This window comes from Nymphaea colorata, chromosome 2 (genome assembly GCF_008831285.2).
Source record: "Nymphaea colorata isolate Beijing-Zhang1983 chromosome 2, ASM883128v2, whole genome shotgun sequence".
Classification (NCBI taxonomy): Eukaryota; Viridiplantae; Streptophyta; class Magnoliopsida; order Nymphaeales; family Nymphaeaceae; genus Nymphaea; species Nymphaea colorata.
The window spans coordinates 31,338,084-31,361,134 of NC_045139.1; the positions used below are offsets into that span (position 1 = coordinate 31,338,084).

Consider the following 23,051-nt stretch of genomic DNA (forward strand, 5'->3'; position numbering starts at 1 on the left):
AAGGGTGGGGTCCTTTATATATAGTTCAAGCTGTTTCGACTTGTGTAAATTTATGGTGACTCTTTTTAATTTGAAAATAACGTTTGTTTTGTCACTATTTACAGTTCACAAGAACAGGGTTTATGAAAATCAAACTGAGGCCCGCCAACCCAACCAGTTATTTTATAGTCCAGAGAGCGAGAGCAAGAAAGAGAGAGGGTACAAGTCCCTCATTGGTCACCTCATTTTCTCGTCCAAAGTTTTCCGTAATGAGCTAACTTAAGTCCGGCGTTCTTTACGGCCTCACCATCCAACTTCTGAATTTATGGACACAGGCCTGTAGCCGAGATATAGCCCCAATATTTTCCTTTATTTTTTGTATGCGTTGTATATATATTGTACCTCTTAAAATATCAGAATTTCTAAAATAATGGCCCTTAATAAAAACTTCTGGCGCATCCATCGGCAAGGCCCTTACCAATGGCAATCTCGCAGAGCTGGGTGCCGATCAATGGGTTGCTCTACTTTGAGCAAAAGTTTCGGACGTGGACCAAGCAACGGCCTGGTTGGTGGCCTGGATGCTACTTAACAACTTGGCAGCCATCGTCCGCATTGCTAGGCTTGGACAAGTTGTGGAGAAGGTTTAAGCCCCTTACACTTCGGATGCACGGGTTTCATGAACCGTCGCCTATTCACTAGCCGCTGGCCAGCCGAGCCATCATTTATGTGCCGTCTATCTCCTCAGCCATCAGCAGCAGGCCGTAGTTCAGATGGTTTTTGTGGAAGAATTGGTAAGACATTCTTAGGCATTTCAAAAATGGATTCCTCTTGACAATTTTTGAAAAGGAATTTTGGATACATTTGGCACCTTAAAACTACCGAGCAGATTATCGGGGACCTTTTGGTACAGTCCAAAAATGGCAACCTTCCTCCCAGCATCTCATCGGAAAGCAAGGAAAAGGCTTGCATCGTAGTGAGAAAGAGCACTAGTCCTTCGATCAGGCTTCTCCGGCATGCTATCCCATCCAACCATAGCCTGTGCGCGGGTGGTGTACAAGGTAGAGATTTCAGAAGACTTCAATAATATGACCCGGCAGACCATATGATTTATTCAATTTTAGTTTGTGCAGAACAATGAACATATGCTAACTTCAGCATCATTATGTGAACTTCCCTTTTCTGTCAACTTTGTGCCCAGATTTGCTCTGGTCACATCCAACATATGGAGCTAACTAGCAGGACTAGCCACATCCAACATATGGACGTAACTAGAAGGACGAGTTCAATAACTGCAGCCTTCCTAGGGAAACTGGATCAAGAAAATGAAGAACTTCGAATGCCCAAATTCACTTTTCATCTCCTTCCTAAGGCCTGTCCGACCTGTTGGCAACAGTCAGATTCCTGTTAACTGCTCATGATCTTGTATACAACAAAACGTTTGTGCTTCCGTTCTTGAAGAGTCTTGTGTCCCTTAGCGCCAAACATAAGGAAGTCGTTGTTCCTTAGCACCAAGCTATTAGGACCGGACCGCCTCCTCGAGGTACCCACAACATTGTGCACTTTGGTGAGCAGAAGTGACATGGGGAGCAAGAGTTACGCAGTACTCAAGCAAATTTCTAGTGCATGCTCGGCCTCTCGTAGGAACAAGCGGGTAAGCTGCTTCTGGCCAAGTCGATAAACTATAGAAGACCACTTATTCTTGCTCATCATCACCTTCTCATCAACTCCAGAAACTTCGATTCTGCTGCAGTGAAGAAAATCATGAGCACCAGAAAAGAAATTCAGACACAATTCACAACTTTTCCATTAATGTTTCAGTCAGAAAACATGAAGATGAAAAGTTCAGCTCCGACCTGCATCTGAATAGGATCCGTCTATATTGCCTGACTTGGATTAAATATTTTTAAATGTTTGATGAAAGCTGGATTTGAAACATGTTAGGCTGGGAATGTTCACATTTTGAGTCAGATTCAGGTAAAAAAATATGATTAGATCTGGGCGGCAGCATCTAGCCTGACCAACTTGACCCATTTTGCTTGGACGACCCATCCAATACCAAGTCTCAAATTCAAACATTGGGAATGACATCTGCCACATGGACAGGAACAACATTGTCGTTTCAGAACATCGTCCATACGGAATGGTCTACAGTTACCTTCCCCAAACAGGAAGCTCCTAAAGGACAACTAAAACGAGACATGATGCACATGCACCTCCAAGGTCGGCAAGTTTGATACACCCAGAAAATTTCATGCTTTCCCTTATCAGAAAGGAAAAACGCAAATAATACCAACAAGAATAAAGAAAAAGATGATGGCTAAATAATAACTGAAAATTCAAACCTGACATTCTCTTCTTCACTACCAATCATGCATGCATTTTGAAGCAGTTTGATGTCCTCATCCTCTGTTCCAGATCCCTCCTCAAGTTCCATCATTCTTCTCAAAAGAAAGCATGTGAAGTAAGAGAATCCAAGAATGCTTAAAAGCATACCTTTGCAGTTCTTTATTTATATATATATATATATATATATATATATATATATATATATATATATATATCTATATATATATATATATATATATAGAGTCACAGATAAATATGTCTAGCCAGTAGAAATTTCAAAATCACATTCCATATACGAGTATCAATAATTTCAACATAATGGTGCTGTAGTTGAACTACCAAATACCAAGTCAGATATGGAGAGACGTCAAGGATCGAAATGCAGTTTGCAGACTTTAGCCGAGCAAAGAGCTCAAACAGAAAACAAGATAAATAGGAATGCAAATGCCACAAACATGTAAACAACATGTCCAAAATGAACTTGATAATATTAACCATAGAATTAAAGAACTAAGAGACTGTAAAGCATAATAGATAATAAATAATAGGAGCTCTTTAATTCACATACTTCGTATTAAGAAGATCAACGAGCAATTGCAACGCCCCAGCATCTCCACACACCTCCCAAACTGCAGCCCTTACTTCAGTTTCAGTTGGTTGTCGTTTCTCAGCAGAGCCAACAAGCTTCAAAGACAGGAATATATCCAAAAAAAAAAAGAGAAGAAAGACAAGAGGACAAATTAAACCTCATAATAGGTTAATGTGAAAATGCCAAATTCAAATAACAAAGAAATATCAAAAACGACACTCCTGCCAGGTTACAAATCAAATTGACAGCTGGAACAAGAAATGCACACCATGGGCATCAAATATGTGATGCTTTAACGTGCCTGCCACTTATACAGAGTCTTTGTAGGTTATATGAGATGCCTTTGAATGCTCTAATAAGACCCATTCTGTTCCTTTTCTTTAGTGATACTATTTGAGATTGTGCAGTTATATTGATATTTGATACTACAAAGACAACATTTGAATGAATATTGCAGAAGAAAGTACGTGATTACAATCAGGAAGCAGATGATCAAACAATAAATCAAACAAAGATTGATAACTGATCAGAATATGAAGGAAAAGAAGATACCTCTTCCAACAATGAAGAAACCTGAAGCAGTTCATTCTCTTGCATTGCTATTGTTCGTAAGCCAGTTAGAAAGTCTTCAGGAAATACCAATTTATCTAAATAAGATGGCACCTTGCGTTGACCGCTCCAACTATAATTGTTGTAAAAAATTTTGTCCGACTCAAAGCTGCCTTGTGTTTGAGGAGGTTGACCAAAAAAACCATGTTTCAGCGAATCTTTAGGTAGGATGCATCTTAGTTCTGCCTTCTAGTGTTGCCTCATTAAAAAGAAAAAAAAAAGTAGACCACATTTGAAAAAAAAGTAGTAGTAAGGAAATATTCTGAAGGACCACAACAAGAAACCGAATAATAACTTAGCAGATGATCAAATGCTACTAAACTGGAGTCTTTGAAAGCGATACATCAATACAACATCAGTTCATGAAAGCAGCGCCTGACCTGGATTTCCAAAAGCTGACCTTTAGAGTCAGGACATGATGCTTGCTGCAAGGCTTCCAGTGGATAATGAACCTACACAAAGCCAAATGAAAAACAAAGAGAGAGAAATTTAAATGGCCTAAATATATTTCCTTACACATCCCTCCTATTTTGTTATTCCCAAAGCAGCAACAAGAATAATAAATGAATGTTAGAAGCCTAGTGGGAAATGTGCAAAGTTACCATGAGATAGTCATCTGGATTCTTTTCAATGATAAATCCATACAGATACAGTAATTCCTGGGAAGAATGGTTCAACTGATGAGATCAGAAAAACGGCACAAAAAGAAAGGTCGTAAAAGGAAACAAAAAACTTAACATTAGCAGAAACATTCATGGCATCCAGTTGCGATTAGTTTCCAAGTAGCTGGTATAAAATATAAAGTACTTAAACTGAAAAGCAAGCTAATGAAGCTAATGCTGCAATAAACTAAGGACTTGTACCAATATAAGAATTGAAGGCAGGTTCTTCAAAGAAAATTGTTTCATTCCAAAATATTTTGAAATTTTGCATTCTGTAAAGTACTTAAACTGAAAAGCAAGCTAATGAACTTAATGCTGCAATAAACTAAGGAATTATACTAATATAAGAATTGAAGGCAGGTTGCTTCCATCACAAAATATGAAAAATGTTTCACTGCAAAATACTTTCAAAATTGGATTTTGCATTCTCCCTTCTACCTGGACTAATTTTTACCTAAAACTATATTTTATTGTTGAGCTTTCTTTGCAGTTGTTACAATAAAAGAGTTGGTGATATACAGAAAGGAGCAGGAATCCAAAATCAAATGGGAATTAGTAGAGGACATTCAGGATCATAAATAAAATGAAAGGCACTGTGCCACTCATGTAATCACATGAACATTATGAGAGTTTCCAAAACTTGAGCCAAATGAAGATTTTTCCAAGGGTTTTATCTATTTGGTTTGCATAAGCATTTAAGATTTGTCCAAGGGTTTTGTCTATTTGCTTTACATAAGCATTTTCTCTTTAAGAAGCCTAGCCTAGTGTATGTTGGAACTGAGAATTGTGACAAATGAAAAGATAAAATATGTATGCATGGTTTCCCAACCCCAAAAATCCTGTACACAGCTGCACCCACACACACACAAAGTGATCCTAGAAAATTGCTAAATTTAAATGACTATCTTGAGGAAGATATGAAAATGGTACCTCATTTCCTTTATTACCATAACTGATAAGTATCTCCTTTTGAGCAGGAACTTTCTGTCCACATGCTGCCCAAAAAAAAAGGAACAAAGAAAAACAAATACGTTAGAATTTATGTACATCCAGAACCATCATGAACCCAGCTTACCAATTATCCGATTACCAACATACAAGTGGCATGGCACTTGCCTTGTGAAAAGCAACAAGTGAACTTACGGACACATGAACTATTAAACTAAATGATGTGTAGAATGATGATCCAAATTAGAATATGCCGACATTGCTAACTGCATAGATAAGATACAGGAACTATTAAACTCTCTTTCAGTTTTGAACTTTGTTTAAATGAACCATTTTGATAGGTCATAAACAGTGAACCCAAGATTGCCCAATGGAAAGCATAAAAAGCAGTTTAAATGCACAAAATTGAAATTAAAATGCTAAGTTGTATTCAATTTATGCTGATGCACCAGAAGAGCCAATCTCTAAATGCAAATGTTTAGGTCACCAAAGGCAAGAACGCATATTAAAAGCTACAAGAACCACATGGACATAAAATTTAAATTGGTTTAATTGAATGCCTGCAAACAACACTCAATGTTAGAAGATCCCATACTAGATAAGAGGTACATTGAAAAGGGAATTCCTGTGACTCCTCCTGACGCATCAACTTCCCACAAAGCACCGGCCTCTGAACCTGCAAAACATGGAGAAATAATAGCTAATTAAATTAACCAAATATTCACCTTTGTCCAAAAAATTGTTAGAAGAATCATGTGACAGCAGACCTAAACCAAGCAGAAACTAACTAATTAAATTAACCAAATATTCACCTTTGTCCAAAAAATTGTTAGAAGAATCATGTGATAGCAGACCTAAACCAAGCAGAAACTTAGAATATAGCTTTGTATGTGTTGCATTTGTCCTTTGAACATACTCGGCATGCATGCATCTTGGATGAGCTTTTCGGGCTCCTTTTTCGAACTTCATCTTAAGCACTATTACAGGAATTCCTCATGTTATTTGGATTTCACTTAAGACTAATGCCCTGAATGGCATAATATCTAGGTTCTATGATGATGCATTGTGTTATTCTTTTGTGCCAGAAGATGAACTTGTTCTTACTCTGAACCATAATCGCAAAATATATTTCTCAAAATTTAAGGCAACGGTTTTCCCAGGTATTTTTCTGCAATATTGTTTTTCTACAGAAAACTCTCAGGGATTCAAAAAAGAAAAAATATGAAAGAAGTAGTTAAAAACTATAAAAATGAGAAGTTTTCTGCTAATTTTTTTACCAAAAATTGATAAAGCTTCAAAATAGTTAAAAGAAACAGAAGAAACACAGAAAGAATAAAATAAATTAATATCAAGATCCGTGTGTATGGTATGAAGTATGAACACAAACTCGGATTGGAAGACATGAAGGTTAGGATATGGGTTTCATAACTGAATACTCCTAAATCTTCCAAGAAGATGCCTTATGTTAATCCTTTGAAATACCCCTTGCAGTTTCCAATATTGTACTATTCATTTCTCCATCATCAAGAATTACTATGGAAGATACAACAATAGGCCAAAGAAAACAAACCTACCATGATTGCAGAAATCAATGCCAGGAACAAGCCCTTCAACCCACACATTCTCAGGATTTATTTCAGATGAAGTCACTTTCAGATCTTCTGTTTCATCCCCATCAACAGCAGAGTCTGACAAAGAAAACAAATTATAGTCATCAACTATCTTGAAAGCCACATTATTGATCTGAAACAAGAGTAAATTTCTAAACAACATTCATTAGGATAACATTAAGCATTACAAGGTTGATTCCATATAGGAACAATGTACAACAAGTTTCAAATAGACTTCTTATTAAATTGGTAACAAACAGAAGGTGATTCCATCAAGGGGACAGAAAAATAGCCAGTAGAGCTCAGCTGACTCAACCTGGGACTTGGCTTGGACCAAGGGTGTGAAAAGAATGAATTCATAGACCACCAAAAATTTGGTACATGTTTTTAATATGGATCCAAAAATAAGATCCAAAGTGGTATTTGAATTTCATTGAGATTTTTGTAATTGGATTTTTGGGATTTGAAAACTATTTTTGCAAATCAATTTTCAGGTCTTGAATAATCGGTTCCTTTTTGCATACTTTACATCCAAAATTGTCTGTCAACCTTCTTTTCTGTTAGAACCAACCATTGTGATATAAAGTCTGGGACCAAATTCCGCTCCATTACATCAGACCTAGTTCAGGTCTGTTAAAATATAAATCCTTCACCAGCACGTTGAAGAGGAGTCTCTTAGGATTCCACCTCCTTGTAGAATGTGTTAAAATATTTAATGTCTTTGTAACATGTAAAGAGTCTCCTAGGATTCTATGTTGTAGTTAATATCCTTGTTATATGGGAAGTCTCCTAGGATTCTATGTTGTAGTTAATATCCTTGTAATATGTGAAGTCTCTTAGGTTTCTATGATGTAATTAATGTCCTTGGAGCTTGTGAAATCTCCTAGGATTCTACGATTGGAGACTCTTAGAATTCTGGAAATGGGATTATAAATAGAGGCTGTGCAAACCATTTTGGCTACGGCTTCTTCTCCTCAGTTTCTTCTTGTTTCATTCTCTCTCTCTCTCTCTCTCTCTCTCTCTCTCTCTCTCTCTCTCTCTTCCTGCGTGAGTACTGTTTTCAGGTTACAGATATTGGTGCTACATTTCTATCATGGTATCAGAGCACCAGGTAACGTTATCTCTACCAAACGAAATGCCCAAACAGGTCTGATCTGGTTAGAACTCTTTTCTCATCTTGTCTCTATCCTGAATTTACTTTTCTCTTGCGCAATTCTTGTTCCTTTTTCTTCTTGCTTACCCAAGGACACATCTTGTTATATCGTGTCTTCTTTCTCTCTCATCTTCTACCTATATACCATTCCTTTCTGCTGTCATGGAAAACCTTTCGCATTCTGGCATGTCCTCAAGTTTTCTTCCTCACCTTATTACCGAAAAACTCAACCATGAGAATTATCTGATCTGGAAAAGGCAAATCATGTCTTTCATAAGAAGTCAAGGCCTCTTTGGACATCTCGATGGTTCAACAAAGGCTCCACCAATATCCGTCTTACAGGAAATAAAAAATGAGGCAGGAGAAGTTATTGTTGTTCATGAAGACAACAATCCTGAACATGCTATGTGGATGAGACGTGATCAAAGTCTGGTTGCGTATATTTTGTCCACTTTATCTCAACAAGTGTTACTTTCAGTTTATGATGATTGTACTGCAGAAGAATTATGGGAAACCCTTGCTGATACCTTTTCCCAAATATCAGAAGCTTGAATTATGTACTTAAAGAAAGAATTTCAGAATTTGAGCAAAGGTTCAACGTCTATCATGGATTATTTGGGGCGTATTAAGGCCGTCGCAGACCAACTTGCTGCCTCAGGGAATAACATTTCTGATAAGGAAAAGGTGCAGCAAACCTTGAATGGACTTGGGCATGATTATCATGCTTTTATTACAGCTCTTGAGGTCCTTCCTGTTCTGCCTTCCTTCAACGAACTACAAGGTAAACTTCTCCAACATGAAATGAATATGAAAAGAGTCATTGAAAGGACTGATCAAGGGAACTCCCAAAATGTGTTGGCTATGAATGTAAAGTTTGGTAAGAGCCATGGGAACTCCAACCATGGTAGTCGTGGCATTCTACCAACACCACATAACCAAGGTATGTCTCCTTTGGATACTTCAAGAAAAATACCAATTTGTTTTCAGTGCAACAAGAAAGGACACATGAAGGCACAATGTTGGTTTAATCCTCAAAATAAAAACAAAAGGGTAAGACATGATTATAAACAAGGAGGACAAAGTTCTAAATCCACCGCTGAAGATATGCAACAGCTATTGATGGCCGCATTCTCAAAGATTACTATAAAGCAAAATGAGCAGGGAGAATGGTTCTTGGATTCAGGTGCAGCTACCCATGTGACAGGAAATGCAGGTAAATTGACTAACTTATCCCTTCATTACGGTAGAAGTTGCATTATAACAGGTGATAGAAAATCTCATCCTATTACACATATTGGAAATGCACATATTCCATTGTCATCCTCGTCTCTATCACTGTCTAATGTTGTTCTTGCTCCCAATATCAAAAAGAACATCATATCCATTTCTAAACTCATTGATGATACAAGCTCTTCTGTTGAATTCACACATTCTTCTGTCTATGTCAAGGACCTCCAAACGAAGAAAATGTTCACTAGAGGGGAGCGTCAAGGGAATATGTACGTCCTCAAGGAATGTCTACCCAAGGATTCATCCACTTTTGATATAGGATTGAAGACATTTTCTCTTTCTCATAATGCGTCATCAGTGCCAAGTTCTTGCCATTTTCAATCAAAAGTAAGGGGCCCTAACCAATTTTTGGAGTCTGATTTGTGGCATAGTCGGCTAGGACACTGTGGTCGACATTTCATTGAAAAACTTGTCACAGATAGTCTCATTCCAAGATCAAGTTTACCTCTTACTTCAAGTGTCAAAAAATGTTCAAGTTGTAGACTTTGTAAGAGTCATGTTTTACCTTTCCATAATATAAATCAAAGGGCTTCCAAACCCTTTGAAACTATTTTTTCTGATGTATGGGGGCCAGCCCCTATTGATTCCATGTCTGGGTCAAGATATTATGTCTTATTCATTGACTCTTACTCACGTTTCACCTGGATTTACTTCATGAAACACAAATCAGAAGTACCTCACATATTTCGAAACTTCTATGCCATAATTCAAACTAAATTTTCATCCAATGTGGTGCATTTTCAATGTGATGAAGGGGGAGAATATTCCTCGCTTGATTTTATTGAATTTCTACGTGAAAAAGGGATAACTAGACAAATTTCCTGCCCTTACACACCACAACAAAATGGTGTAGTTGAGCGGAAACATCGACATATAGTTGAAAGCGCCATGAGCATGATGCATGATACTAATGTGCCCATTTCCTTGTGGACTGAAGCCTTCCATACTGCTGTATACATAATAAATTGTTTGCTTATGACACTCTTGATGTCTAAATCGCCATATTTTACACGCTTAGGCAAACAACCTGATTACAAGAACTTGAAGGTTTTTGGCTGTGTATGCTATGTTCACGTTGATGCTGCCTTGAGGAACAAGTTTCAAGACAAAGCTATTCAATGTAGATTCGTTGGATATGCTGATGAATATAAAGATTTTCGATGCTATGATCCAACAACTGAACGTATCAAAACTTCAAGAAATGTCATTTTTGATGAACATAGTTTTGATAATACAAATGAAATGCTTATGACCATTGAATCTTATGATCCCTGGACCAGTACACAGTTATTCAATGCAGATCCTGTTATAGAAAATGATGTGCCTCAAAGTGAAGATTCAGAGAGAGCAATACAACCGTTGGATATGGCTCAAAGTGAAAATCAAGAAGATCCAACACAGTCATCAAGTCATCACGAAAACAATAATGAAGAACAGAGCAACGATGCACATCGGTATTCGGGTCTTATCTACAGTCGACGACTAAGGGACAGAGATGCTCACAGTGAAGAAGACAACATGCCCCACCTTAGAAGATCCCAACGCATTCGTCATCACATTCACAGGTGGGTTAGCTATGATTCTTTATCACTTGATTTTCAGTTATTCATGGCAAAAGTTGGCAAGGAGGAAGAACCTACTTCATTTGATCAAGCATCAAAATCACATCATTGGAGAAAGGCTATGAAAGAAGAAATGGATGCCTTGCATGAATGTGGAACATGGGAGATCGTTCCGAGGCCACACGAAAAGAACGTAGTGGGCTCCAAATGGGTATACAAAATTAAATACAAACCTGACGGCAGCATAGAAAGACACAAAGCAAGGTTAGTAGCAAAAGGGTTTACACAACAATATGGAGAAGATTATGATGAGACATTCAGCCCTGTGATCAAAATGGGAACAATTCGCATGATTATATCATTGGCAGTTGAACATGGATGGAGACTACATCAAATGGACGTGAAGAATGCTTTTCTTCATGGTGATTTAAGGGAGGAAGTATATATGGAACAACCTCCAGGATACACGAAAGGAGACTCTCATGCATGGGTTTGCAAACTAAGAAAATCTATTTATGGACTTAAACAGGCCTCACGTTCGTGGTTTGACAGTTTCTCTTGCAAGATTCAAGAATGTGGTTTTCGGAGATGTCCTCTAGATCACTCTCTTTTCATTTATCGAAAGGAAAACATATTTACTTTACTTCTTATATATGTTGATGATATTGTTATCACAGGCAATTCAGAAAAACACATAGAAGAAGCTAAAGTTTTGATGATGCAAAACTTCAAAATGAAAGAGCTTGGTGATTTACGATTCTTTCTTGGAGTGGAGATTGATAGGCACAATAATCGCCTCACATTGACACAACAGAAATACACGTTGGATCTGTTGAAAAAGTCAGGTATGTCTGATTGTAAGCCTGTTGGAACTCCTAGTATTCTAAATCAAAGACTAAGTGCTCAAGATGGGGAGTTATATGAAGATCCTACGCAATACCGAAGTATTGTTGGGGCACTTCAATATCTTACATTTACTAGACCAGATATTATATATGCTGTGAATCAAGTATCCCAATTTATGCATGCACCTAGAGATACTCACATGGATGCTGTCAAAAGAATATTAAGATATCTTAAAGGGACAGCAGGAGATGGCTTAGTTTATGGTAAGAGTGAAAATATAACTACTGGACATCACCTTATGACATTCACAGATGCAGATTGGGCTGGAGATCCCGATCAAAGAAAGTCCATTTCTGGTTTTTGTATTTTCATTGGACGTAATCTTGTGTCTTGGAGTTGTCGAAAGCAAAAGGCAGTAGCAAGATCCAGCACTGAAGCTGAATACAGATGCATGGCTGCAGGTACTGCTGAAGTTACATGGGTTAGACATTTGTTAGAAGACATTGGAGAAAAGATTAAAACATCAATGTTAATGTGCGATAATCAAAGCGCTATTAACATTGCCTTTAATCCCGTACAACATGGTCGAACAAAGCACATTGAGATTGATCAACACTTTGTTAGACAAAAGGTGGAAGACAAGGAGATTCAGCCTATTTATGTTCGTACAGATGAACAAGTTGCAGACTTATTTACAAAAGGATTAACAAAGGAACGATTCTGGTTTCTAAAAGGCAAGTTGTACATGGTGCAAAACCATGCACAACTTGAGGGAGGGTGTTAAAATATAAATCCTTCACCAGCACGTTGAAGAGGAGTCTCTTAGGATTCCACCTCCTTGTAGAATGTGTTAAAATATTTAATGTCCTTGTAACATGTGAAGAGTCTCCTAGGATTCTATGTTGTAGTTAATATCCTTGTAATATGTGAAGTCTCTTAGGTTTCTATGATGTAATTAATGTCCTTGGAGCTTGTGAAATCTCCTAGGATTCTACGATTGGAGACTCTTAGAATTCTGGAAATGGGATTATAAATAGAGGCCGTGCAAACCATTTTGGCTACGGCTTCTTCTCCTCAGTTTCTTCTTGTTTTCATTCTCTCTCTCCCTCTCTCTCTCTCTCTCTCTCTCTCTCTCTCTCTCTCTCTCTCTATCTCTATCTTCCTGCGTGAGTGCTGTTTTCGGGTTACAGATATTGGTGCTACATTTCTATCAAGATCCATACTCAGTTCAAAACCTACCGCTTTAAATCCAAGCCTAGTTTTGCTCTATCATGACCTGTTACTCATCCGACCCATTTGCATTCCTAGCATGAACCAAATATGAACCAGCAAAAGTCCAAGGTTCCATGCTGTCACACAGATGCTCTTATTTGAGTCTTGCATCCTTTCCTCTTACTAGTCATATTTCCTCCGTAACGATTGTCGCATCCCTATCTGGACACATTCATGTTACATAGTCTCCAAGATTTCTAATAAATGATGAGATGGAGGAGCTACTAGAAGATCTTTACGATTGCAACCTCACCAAATCCATTGAATTCATAGGTGAGCTGAACAAACATATGTCTGATCAAGATACGTTGTTCATTCAGATACTTGAGTTAAACTACGATTGAAGTAAGAGCTCAAAAAAAAAATCAAACATTTGAAAAGAAGCAAAATATGTATAAATAAGCAAAAGGCTACACATTTGTTACTTGAACCTTTACACATTGGAGCATTCATGTCTTCAGAGTGCTTCTCAAGGGACAAAGAGATACTCAGTTGCTTTGTAACCACTTTGGGGAATACAAAAGAATGTGGCAGAGGAATGTTTAAAGCTCTAGTCCAGAAGATGGAATTAGCCCTACACACATAAATTGCAGTTGATTTGCTGTAGATGTAAACACTAAGGTTCCAAACACATGGAGAAAGAATACTCAGGTAGATATGTAATCAAATTAACAAACAAGGTAACAAGCACAATGTTGCTAGGTTAATGCACATAGATGCATGGATATGTATGTATATATTTGTAGAGATGATGAGTTACATGTGTATGTTACTATGAGAATCACACATTGTGCATATAAAAATGCATTATATATATATATGTGTGTGTGTGTGTGTATATATATATGTGTGCATGTGCGTGTATTGTTATTTTATATGAGAATAATATATTATGCATATTAAAAAACCATGTGTATATATATGTGTGCATGTGCGTGTATTGTTATTTTATAATTTATATTTTGCATTTTTTTTTACTTTTCAGGAATTTTTTTGGGTTGTTCCTCGTTTGATCTTCCACAAATAGCTATTCCAGCCATTTGACTACATCAGCAGCTAGTCTTTGGAAATTCAAGGTGTACTCATGCCTGCATTGTTATGTACTGCACTTTGAGCATTTGGAAGTTGTCCTTGTTTCTTGGAACCTTGTGAATTTGTAATCAAACTCAGCTTCTATATTGTTCACAGAAACAACCAGGTACAACTGTAATGCACGTAAAGAAAGAAAGAGATGATTAGGCCAATAATTTGGTTATTTGGCCTGTCTGTTTGTCACCATAATCAAGCACAATGGCAGGTGCTCCACCCACCCCCAAGATAGTGATGGCTACCATTAAGCAGTGTTGTATTTTCTGCTTCGCTGGAAATATCTGTAACACATAAAATATTGTCAAGGGCACTGCTGCCTTTAGTTTGCCAAAGTTGGCAACGTTCAATAGCCCCATGTCCCAAACACCAAAGATAATTTCATGCACTTTGGCCATATAGAGGCTGAGCTTTGATTAAGTAAATCTGTTCCTCTCAATTCTTGTTAAGCACAGAATGCTTCTAGCACCTTCAACAAAATGGGAACTGATTTAAAATATGCATGTGATCCATGTGCCCTAGCATAAATAAATGCTGATCACTGATCAGAAATTATCTGAGACAGGCCATGCATAAACACCATATCATCTCTTCATTTTCATTCAGAAGGCAAATCTTTGATTAGTCAAACCAAAATAAGAAACCAGTTAAAGAAGACATGCACCCAAGAAATACCAAAAGCAACTTCTTGCAGTTTAGACATGCAAAAAGAAGTTCCCTTGCACATTATGCTTCCATTTATGTGAAAGATGTAAAAATTACAGATATTTTAATCACAGGACATCGACATATGACTATTTTTCCTATGCTTCCACATACTTGTTGACAGTGACAAGCTTCTGTGGTGTAGCCAGTTTCCTAGAGGTATCTTATCAAACCCTTCAACCCAATGGAAGCCAGAGTTCCGTATCTTACCAACCTAGCAATATCTTGAGAAGATAAGTTATATGCTATATTTTCCTACATGGTCATGTTCCAAAAAGCTTACACCAGCCAATTCTGCAGTTGAAGACCCATAAACAGGAGAGATTAGCAGTTCTTATCTTTAGAAAAATTTGATATCACAAATGGCAGAAAACAAGCCTTAAGAGCAATGTTTTAATCAAGAAACCACTTCTAAGTACAAAACGTATCACTTAGTTACTATACGCCAACTCAAAATTTTGAAAAATTTATCAAAAGTTCAAATAAGCAAAAAACATGGCTCTTATTAAAGACATGTGCGACCATTTTCACTGCAGTAATACCACCAACCTAAAGAATATGACTCAGAAATTTGTTTTTCAATTAAAATTCCACTAAGCAGTGGTCTATATACAAGCACATATGGGCTTCCAACAGACCATTGTTGTACTTTCAACTTCAGAGGGGGAAAAAACGCTATCATGCTTAACAACAAAACACTAACATGCTTAACAATGCTATTGATCATTGGTTACAAACCATGCAAGTTCTCAACAAGTTCTGCTGATCAGAACATTAAGCATAAGTTCAGGATGAGCGGCATACCAAAGGAAGTCCTCAAAATGAATGACACTGCAGAAAATAAGAATGGGCTAAATGAGTTTCTCTTAGAGAAGCAATAGAAGGAGAATTATAAAAATAAAGTATTCAATTCATAAAAAAGGAAAATGAAATAAGTATATTCAGAAGAAGCATTTTTAAACATTAAGTTAAAGTGAGTAACATTTTTCATCGAAAAAAGTCAGCAACATTAGAACAACGAAAATTTCATGATCAGGTCAACTAAGAGGACCATTGAAAGCAAATAAAACAACAAAAACTAGCTAAAAGCAAAACAAGATAAAGAGCATGTATAAAATGCACTTGTTAGTTGTTACAAATGAGCAAGTAAAGGACCACAAATAATTTTGTTCAAAGACCTGCTCTCCATCAGATATTCACCAACACATGACCTTTGATCAAGGGAACCAAATCAAGTCCTTAAAATTTAAAATGTTCGTTATTGGAACAATTTTTAAAATTATAGGATGATTTATTTTCAGAGAAAACAGGAATAGAGAAAGAAACATGAACAAAAATTAACAACGCTACAGGTTTATTCATCTTAGTAACGGGATAAATAGATAGTTTATATGGCATAGTAACATAGATTAAGAAAGTACTTAAGGATCGGCCAACGTGCCTGTGTGTCCACCTTTTTTTATTTACATAGACATCAAACCTGTTTATTATACTTAAGCAAGAGCATGCGCACCACCTGTGAGTCCACCACATGTCATTCACATAAATCATCTAGCATCATGCATTAGCAGCCAAGGACCTTTATTGTGCATAGATCATGTGTGCAAGAGTACGGAAAATTGGCCTTCATGATTTCTTCTAAAGGATTCAGTACAAGGACAACATTACACTTGACCATTTTATTGCACAGCAATTCATCTAGAACTCATTGTGCTTATAAGGGAAAAGACAAGATAAAAGAGTAACATGTTCTTTTCTCCTACAAGAGGGGAACACAATGCAGAGGAACATGTTCAGGATACAATCAGAAAATTGTTGTGCACAGAAGAACAAGTTGCTTGGGATGCCTAGTATATTTTTATCACCTTTACAATTCATGAAATGCTTGCACCGTGTCCCATTTTAATACTTTGTCACTAGCTTTAAGTTCAAAATGTCTTCATCAAGTTTTCAATTTGTACATGATTTTGTTGAAGTTTATTCCCTTCCCCAGACTGAAAAGTCCTTGTTGGCCTTGTACATATTTATGTTTAACCCAATGCCCCATGATATTAAATGTATTAGATATGAAAAGAGATACAATGGTTTGAGCATATCAAGGTGATTTCAATTCCTGAGATCCAAAATGAGAAATATGATTATTCTTCAAATGTAAATGACAGGTCTAAGACAATAACCTTTGCATATGTAAGGGTTATTGTATATATAGTATGTTTACATGTATATTTATATGTATATAAATTATGTATATAGGCATTAATGTAACTTTTTACGTATCCTTTTTCTTTTTGTCTTTTTCTGGCTTTTTCTATATCTTATTATTTGTTTCTGGCTGTTATCAGGTCCAACGGCTAGAAAATCTAGTCGTTGGAACCAGGGCAGAGCCAAGGGGGGTCCGCAGGGGCCTTGGCACCACCCCCCCCCCCCCCCCCCACAAACAACATTTTTTTTTCAAAAATTTACACCTAAATTTTTTTAAAAAATCATTTGTCCTATATAAAATTTTGAAAAATTGTATTTCAGTCCCTGTTAAAATTTTGAAACTGTAATTCGGCCCTCCTCATGAAAAAATTCTATCTCCGCCCCTGGTTGGAACCACACCAACAGCTAGCTCCTTCTTTACTTTTTGTGCTTCTTTCTATATAAAGAGGTACTGTTTGCTAATGTTATGTAAGGCTTGTTAAGCCAGTTTTGAGAGGTTTGTTACAAATGATACTCATTTTTTCAGAAGTAATCTCTGTATTCTATGTGCTAGACTGTGCCTTTTTGCTATTGAAGAGATTGAGATCTTGTTCAATGAGCTGGAGCTGTTGTTTTCACTTAGATAATTGGAATGAGATCCAGAAAATTGCAATTAAGTCGGATTATACAGGAAAGCATCACAAAAAGATTTTTTGACCCTGTAATTTAATCTGCTACATCATTTACATTTACAAAAGTCTAGTTTGCAAGCAGTACAGAACTGTAAAAATAGAAGTCAAAATTTTAAACATGAAAGAAATAGGAATTTACTTGCCTTTCCTTGTCCTCATATAGGCACAGGAGTTCCTCAGCCAAAGGCTTCACTTTCTCATCGAATAGCTCTTGCAACTTCTTTTTCTGCATTATATTTATCAACAACCAAGAATGTACATAGGATATGTAGGTACTTTCAATAAAAAAACCAGCATTTGTAGTTTGCATGGCAGACTATGTCAAAAATTTACATCACACATCTGCAAATTTTCACCAGTATGTCATAGCCAAAATGCTGCCACACAGTTCTGGGACCATTACTCGGGAGAAATCATTATAGCATATTGTCCACAAACAGTTTTTGAAAGATAGAACACACATTGGAATAGCAGTAGGTAACAGACTAGCACTTAGGCTATCTGGAAGTGGTTTAACAGAAATATTTTTTGCTTAGACAAGTCATGTAGTTGCATTATTAGGAATAAAAGGACGTACCAAAAATAGAACAGTGCCTTGGTAACTTTCACATGAAAATTTGTTTCTGAAGTGGTCACAGATAAGCTTGCCAACAAAGCTAATAAACAGAAGACAGATAATATGTCATAACCACTCGATCAACATGGGAAAAGTACCTGTAATATGCTTGCCTTGTGTAGCGTTGTGCCCTTCAACTCTACAAGCTCGTCCTCAGTAAACCACAATGGGGTCCCAAATGAGGAAGGAAGCGCCTCAAGGTACCTAATTTTGAAGTCCTTAGAAAAAGAAATGATGGGAAAAAATGAAAAAGAACGACAAATGATGGATGAACTTACTGAAATATTTGCATGGGTTTAGAGTCAGTCACAAAAAATGAGTTATTTTCGAAAAAAACGCAAGAAAATGAAATGCCGTTTAAAACTTCAAAAAAACATGTTTTTCTGAAAAAAAAACCTTAAAAACGAAAAAACGCGTTTTTTTCATTTTTTTAATGTCAAACAGTTTTTTTCTTTCTTTTTTTTTTTTTATTTGTGGCAAATCTAATTATCTTTTGATGTTTGTGTTATTATTTTCTCACTTATTTTATATTTCACCCATTTTTAGTTCTTCATTTTTTTTTAAATGCCATTTTTTCCCTTTTTTCTTGTATTTTTCAAGCATGCCATATTATACCCGAGAAGAACCTCTCCATTTAAAACAACAAGACGCTATTTGTCACTAGACAAGCGTTCTCATGATGCAATTTCATAATAAAAGAGAATTCACTTGATGTCTGGAGGATCAATGAACCAATCCCTTCAGAAGGCAACCTAATCATGAACATCAAATTGCTTACGGTTTCCATGATGAGTTCTTCATAGCATGCTCCACAGTCAAAAACAGCATCATCAAAAAGCGATCGTCAACATCTCCCTCTTCAAACAATGGCCTACATTTTGCAGAGTAAATGGGGTCTTGCAGTACCCTCATTGGCGTTATAGCCAAATCCAGAGGAACCACCAGCAGAACTCCTACATCAGAAGTATTTTACTTATAGTTATTAATATATAGCTCATGTGACGAGAAAAAGATATCGACTTCAGTAAAAAAAAAAAAAAAGAGCCCGTGTTTATGTGAGGCATTGACTATTTATCTATTAGCATTGCACTTTTCAATGGGAGCTGGATCACCTTCACATTTATCATCGGATGCAAATAGCCCGTATCCTTTCTGCTGACCACAAGATCTGATTTCACAACCCCGTAGCTGAACTCCATTGATCTAAATTGAACATGGAAAATCATCACTAAACCAAAATAACTTACATAATATGAATACCAATCAGCAACATCTACACAATTGGCAGATGCTTATGCTTCAGAACCAACGAAAGCATTCTTAAATTGATATTACAGTTGCCAGAAATGCAAAAGGGTTGCGTTTGGGAGATGAAGCCTTATTCCAATCAAAAGGAGTTTCATGCTTCATTCATTCTGGAACGTTATACATAATACAACTCGACAGAAACATGAACCATCAAAGCCATTGGAAATAACAAGGACAGGCAAAAGGCTTATACTATCACCGTCGTGGTTACAAGAACGAAACGGTGACTAACTTACGTGGACTTGCGGAATAGAGAGCACCCACTTCGTATGTGAAGCGAAAGAGCGGAAGAACAAAACAGGGCACAATAAATCCATGATTCTGGCCATGGAGGCAGTAATACTGAATAGGAAGCCATGATTCTCAACAGTCGCAATAAGAAATGAGAGAGGCAAACCTGCAGCCATCTACAGAGCAGTTCGAGCTTCGGGTCGTCGCGGGCATCCATGGAGGCGACAGTCTTGACTCTTGAGCCGCGGAGAGTAGATGGGTTTCTTGATGAAAATAACGGTAATCTTTTTATTATAAAAAACCAGCGGCACGCACCATGCAGCTTTAAATTAGAGTTTAATTGTCTTACCGGTGAAAATCGTCCTGAAAAGTCCAACTTTTCGTTTGTAAAATACTTTTTTAACGTTCAGGTCACTAGTTGGAACTTGGGTATGGATCCTCGGTAAAGTTCGAATTTTTAATATGGACTCCAATATGGGACAACTTGAGTTAGGATGTTAATAGATCTGATTTAGATACAATATATATCTTGACCGAATTGTATAAAAAAAGGGAGGATATGGAAAAAAAAAATGATATTTGATTGGATTCGGGTATAAGAAATGACGTCTATTAGATTCGGATTCAGATTCAAGTAAATGTTGACTGGAATAAGATTCAGATTCGGATATTGAAAATATCATATAGTCAATGTCTATAATGTGGTTTGGATTCGGTTTAAAATTTGGATTCTGATTTGGATGTTAATCTAAAAGTCGGATTTGGATCAGATTTGACTTATGAATTTGGATATGGTATAGACTTTTTTTTATTTGAATTTGGATTTGAATGTATAGACATTTGAAAACCAAATATGATAGAATATACATCCAATTTGAATCCGACCTGTTGACATCCCTAACTTAAGCTGAATCCAAGTCTAGCCGTGGAGAAGAATGTGAGCAAAGTTTGCTTAAATGAATCTCAATAGGTGCAGCCCCCACTAAAATTAGATTCTGAGACGAATGTCGGGCTTTGGGGTCACTGGTCTTGGATCTGGATCTCTTAAGATCAAACCCATGGTGGGTATGAGTAAATAATGTAGGCCGGATCCAGTTAATAACTGATAAAATGATACGCTCAATGAATTTTCTACCTTGGAATATGTTTGATTTAGTTTACAATATTGGCATATCTACATAGTTGAGCTGCCAAAATCTCCATATGCACAGCATAAATATTCTTTATGCTCAAACTAAATCTTGCGTACACTTGTCTTCCTTGAGATCTTTGCTCCGCCACTAGATTTGGTGATGCTTTCTTCACCTTAACTTGCCTCTATGGTCTAGGACTGCTTCGGCTTCTACGAGCATCAACCCAGGGACTTGGTGTCAGAAGAATCGACATGCAGGCGTCGGACCTTTTTGTTAATGTAAACCAGTGGCAGAGCCGCGTGTGAGCTACTTGATCTGTTCAGTTATATATGTAAGTGCCTCTCCGGATCTGAAAACATGTGAACGATTGTTACTCTAAAAAAAAATTCTGGCTCTACCGCTAATCCAAACTCTTGGAGAAGTTCACCTCCTATAAATTTATTTATAGAGTAATTTTTGTCCGATGAGTGACCGAGCAGTTCCACTTGTTACATACTATTGCGATCGAGCTCTCTTTTGCCTTAATTTGCACTTTAAGAGTCGATTTCATTCGTCTCCAGGAAACCTTTGCATGTCTCTGTTACCTTTCATGGGACTTTTTGCTACGAAGAAATTTGTCCATCATAATCCACACCCTGGTCTGATCAGATCTTTTTTATGTCAAACTTGGACCCTGATTGAATATTACGATCCGGAAGCAGCCATTCCAGACCCGTTGATGCCTTGAAGAGGCTAATTAATTGTGGATCTGTTTGTTGTATTCAAGAAACTCTTTGGAGTGAAAAATTACTCCAAGATTCCTGGCTCCCTTTTGAATTTTGGAAAAAAAAAAAAAAATTACCTGGCACAATTTCAAATTACTTTAACCCCTAGAAAAATTTTAAAAAATATAGTGGACTCTATGAAAAATGTTCAGAGAGCCTTTAAATTTAAAAAAAACGTAGCCTTTTAAATGAAGTGGTAAAACATCATGTCATCTAAAGCCTGTAGCAAATCCAAAAACGAACAAGGGGGTTGGAGCGGGCAAACGGCGATTTGAAAAAATTTGTGTGACAAACATTGGATTTTTAAAAAGCTTTTAAAGGGAAAGCTGGGGTGTATAGTAGGCCTGGACATCGGGCTGGCTTTAAAATAAAAATATATAGTTTTAAATATAAAATAATAGATAAATATAATTAATTATAATAAAATATATATCATTATAAAAATAATATTAAACAAAAAACATATAGCTAAATCAAGTTTAATCGGGCCAGCTGGAGCTGGTTCGATAAATTATCAGGCTGGCCCGATATATTTTTTTTTTTTTTTTTTTTTTTTAAGGCCCAGTGTCCATAGGGTACGATTGCCCAGCCTTAATATTAAGGGCTCCACCAACTTTGGTTTCCACAATAAGGACAACCCATAAAAGAAACGAGCCCCAGTTACCACTTTGTAATTTTTCTGCTCATGCAGCCGACACATTTGACTAATTTTTTCTTATTATTTTAATATATCATCCTATTTGAAATTAATTTAACAAATCATTAATTTTCCCACACTTTTCTATGTGTGTGACTTGGCTTACTCTTGTCGATGGTTAGATTTACCACAGTATTATATTTTTCAAGCTTTTATTTGGTAAGTTTTTCATCCAATGTAATTGAAAAGCTGGTCTAGTGGCGGAGCCAGACATATTTAGCTGAAAAGCATTATAAATATATAAAAACTTAGGGTCAACCAATAAATAAATAAAAGAATTTTATTAGATTGTGTAGGCAATTGCCCACACGTATTCACATTAAACTGGTTCCGAGGGTCATAATGTGACTGCGTTAGGTCAATGGCTAGCAAATAGCTGGTCACGGGTTCAAGTGACACGGGCAGTCTCTCTTTGTGTTGATGGAGAGGAAATGGTGCACAAGCATGAAAGCTGACAGGGGAAGGAGGGCCCGTCCACGCCAAAACTAATTTGGAAGTTTGTTTTGGAAAATCATGAAACTTTTGAAATTTCAGAAAATAAAAATATGAAAATAATATTAAAAATAAGTTTTTAACAAAAAAACGTAGGTAAAAAGTTTGAAAATTATTGTTGAAACGTTAAAAGAAACCTTAAAAAATCTAAAATACATTAAAGACTATCTTTCCTAACAAATAAAATGAAAACCTTACAAAAGAATGTGATAAAAATGTGACAACTTTCGTTTAGTTTTTTCAGGAAACACCAACTAAGTCACTTAATCATTGGCCCTCA

The 23,051-nt window shown here is 36.6% G+C and overlaps 1 protein-coding gene across 2 annotated transcripts; it reads right to left on the minus strand.

The window, feature by feature from the left end:
* Positions 1–1,055: 1,055 nt before the first annotated feature.
* On the minus strand, positions 1,056–19,956 carry LOC116248146 (uncharacterized). 2 transcript variants are annotated; one of them, XM_050075954.1, is made up of 16 exons: positions 19,852–19,956; positions 19,259–19,349; positions 18,925–19,099; positions 18,245–18,350; positions 17,674–17,756; positions 15,462–15,488; positions 13,298–13,440; positions 6,708–6,821; positions 5,729–5,809; positions 5,116–5,180; positions 4,126–4,182; positions 3,904–3,975; positions 3,467–3,712; positions 2,894–3,009; positions 2,322–2,417; positions 1,056–1,720 (listed from the first exon to the last, which is right to left on the minus strand). In XM_050075954.1, exons 1-16 carry the CDS (start codon positions 19,900–19,902, stop codon positions 1,573–1,575), a joined length of 1,671 nt encoding a protein of 556 aa, XP_049931911.1. In that variant the 5' UTR covers positions 19,903–19,956; the 3' UTR covers positions 1,056–1,572. The 2 variants fall into 2 exon arrangements, with proteins under 2 accessions (XP_049931911.1, XP_031476629.1); XM_031620769.1 differs by having other exon boundaries at positions 1,056–1,723.
* Positions 19,957–23,051: the final 3,095 nt, after the last annotated feature.

Excerpts from the sequence above, each read along its gene's own strand:
- LOC116248146 (XM_031620769.1), bottom strand. The coding sequence starts at position 19,902 with ATGGATGCCCGCGACGACCCGAAGCTCGAACTGCTCTGTAGATGGCTG. Across the intron at positions 15,489-17,673 it reads CTATATGAGGACAAGGAAAG|TGTCATTCATTTTGAGGACT; the intron begins GCAAGTAAATTC and ends TATTTTCTGCAG. Across the intron at positions 1,724-2,321 it reads AGTGAAGAAGAGAATGTCAG|CAGAATCGAAGTTTCTGGAG; the intron begins GTTTGAATTTTC and ends TCTTCACTGCAG.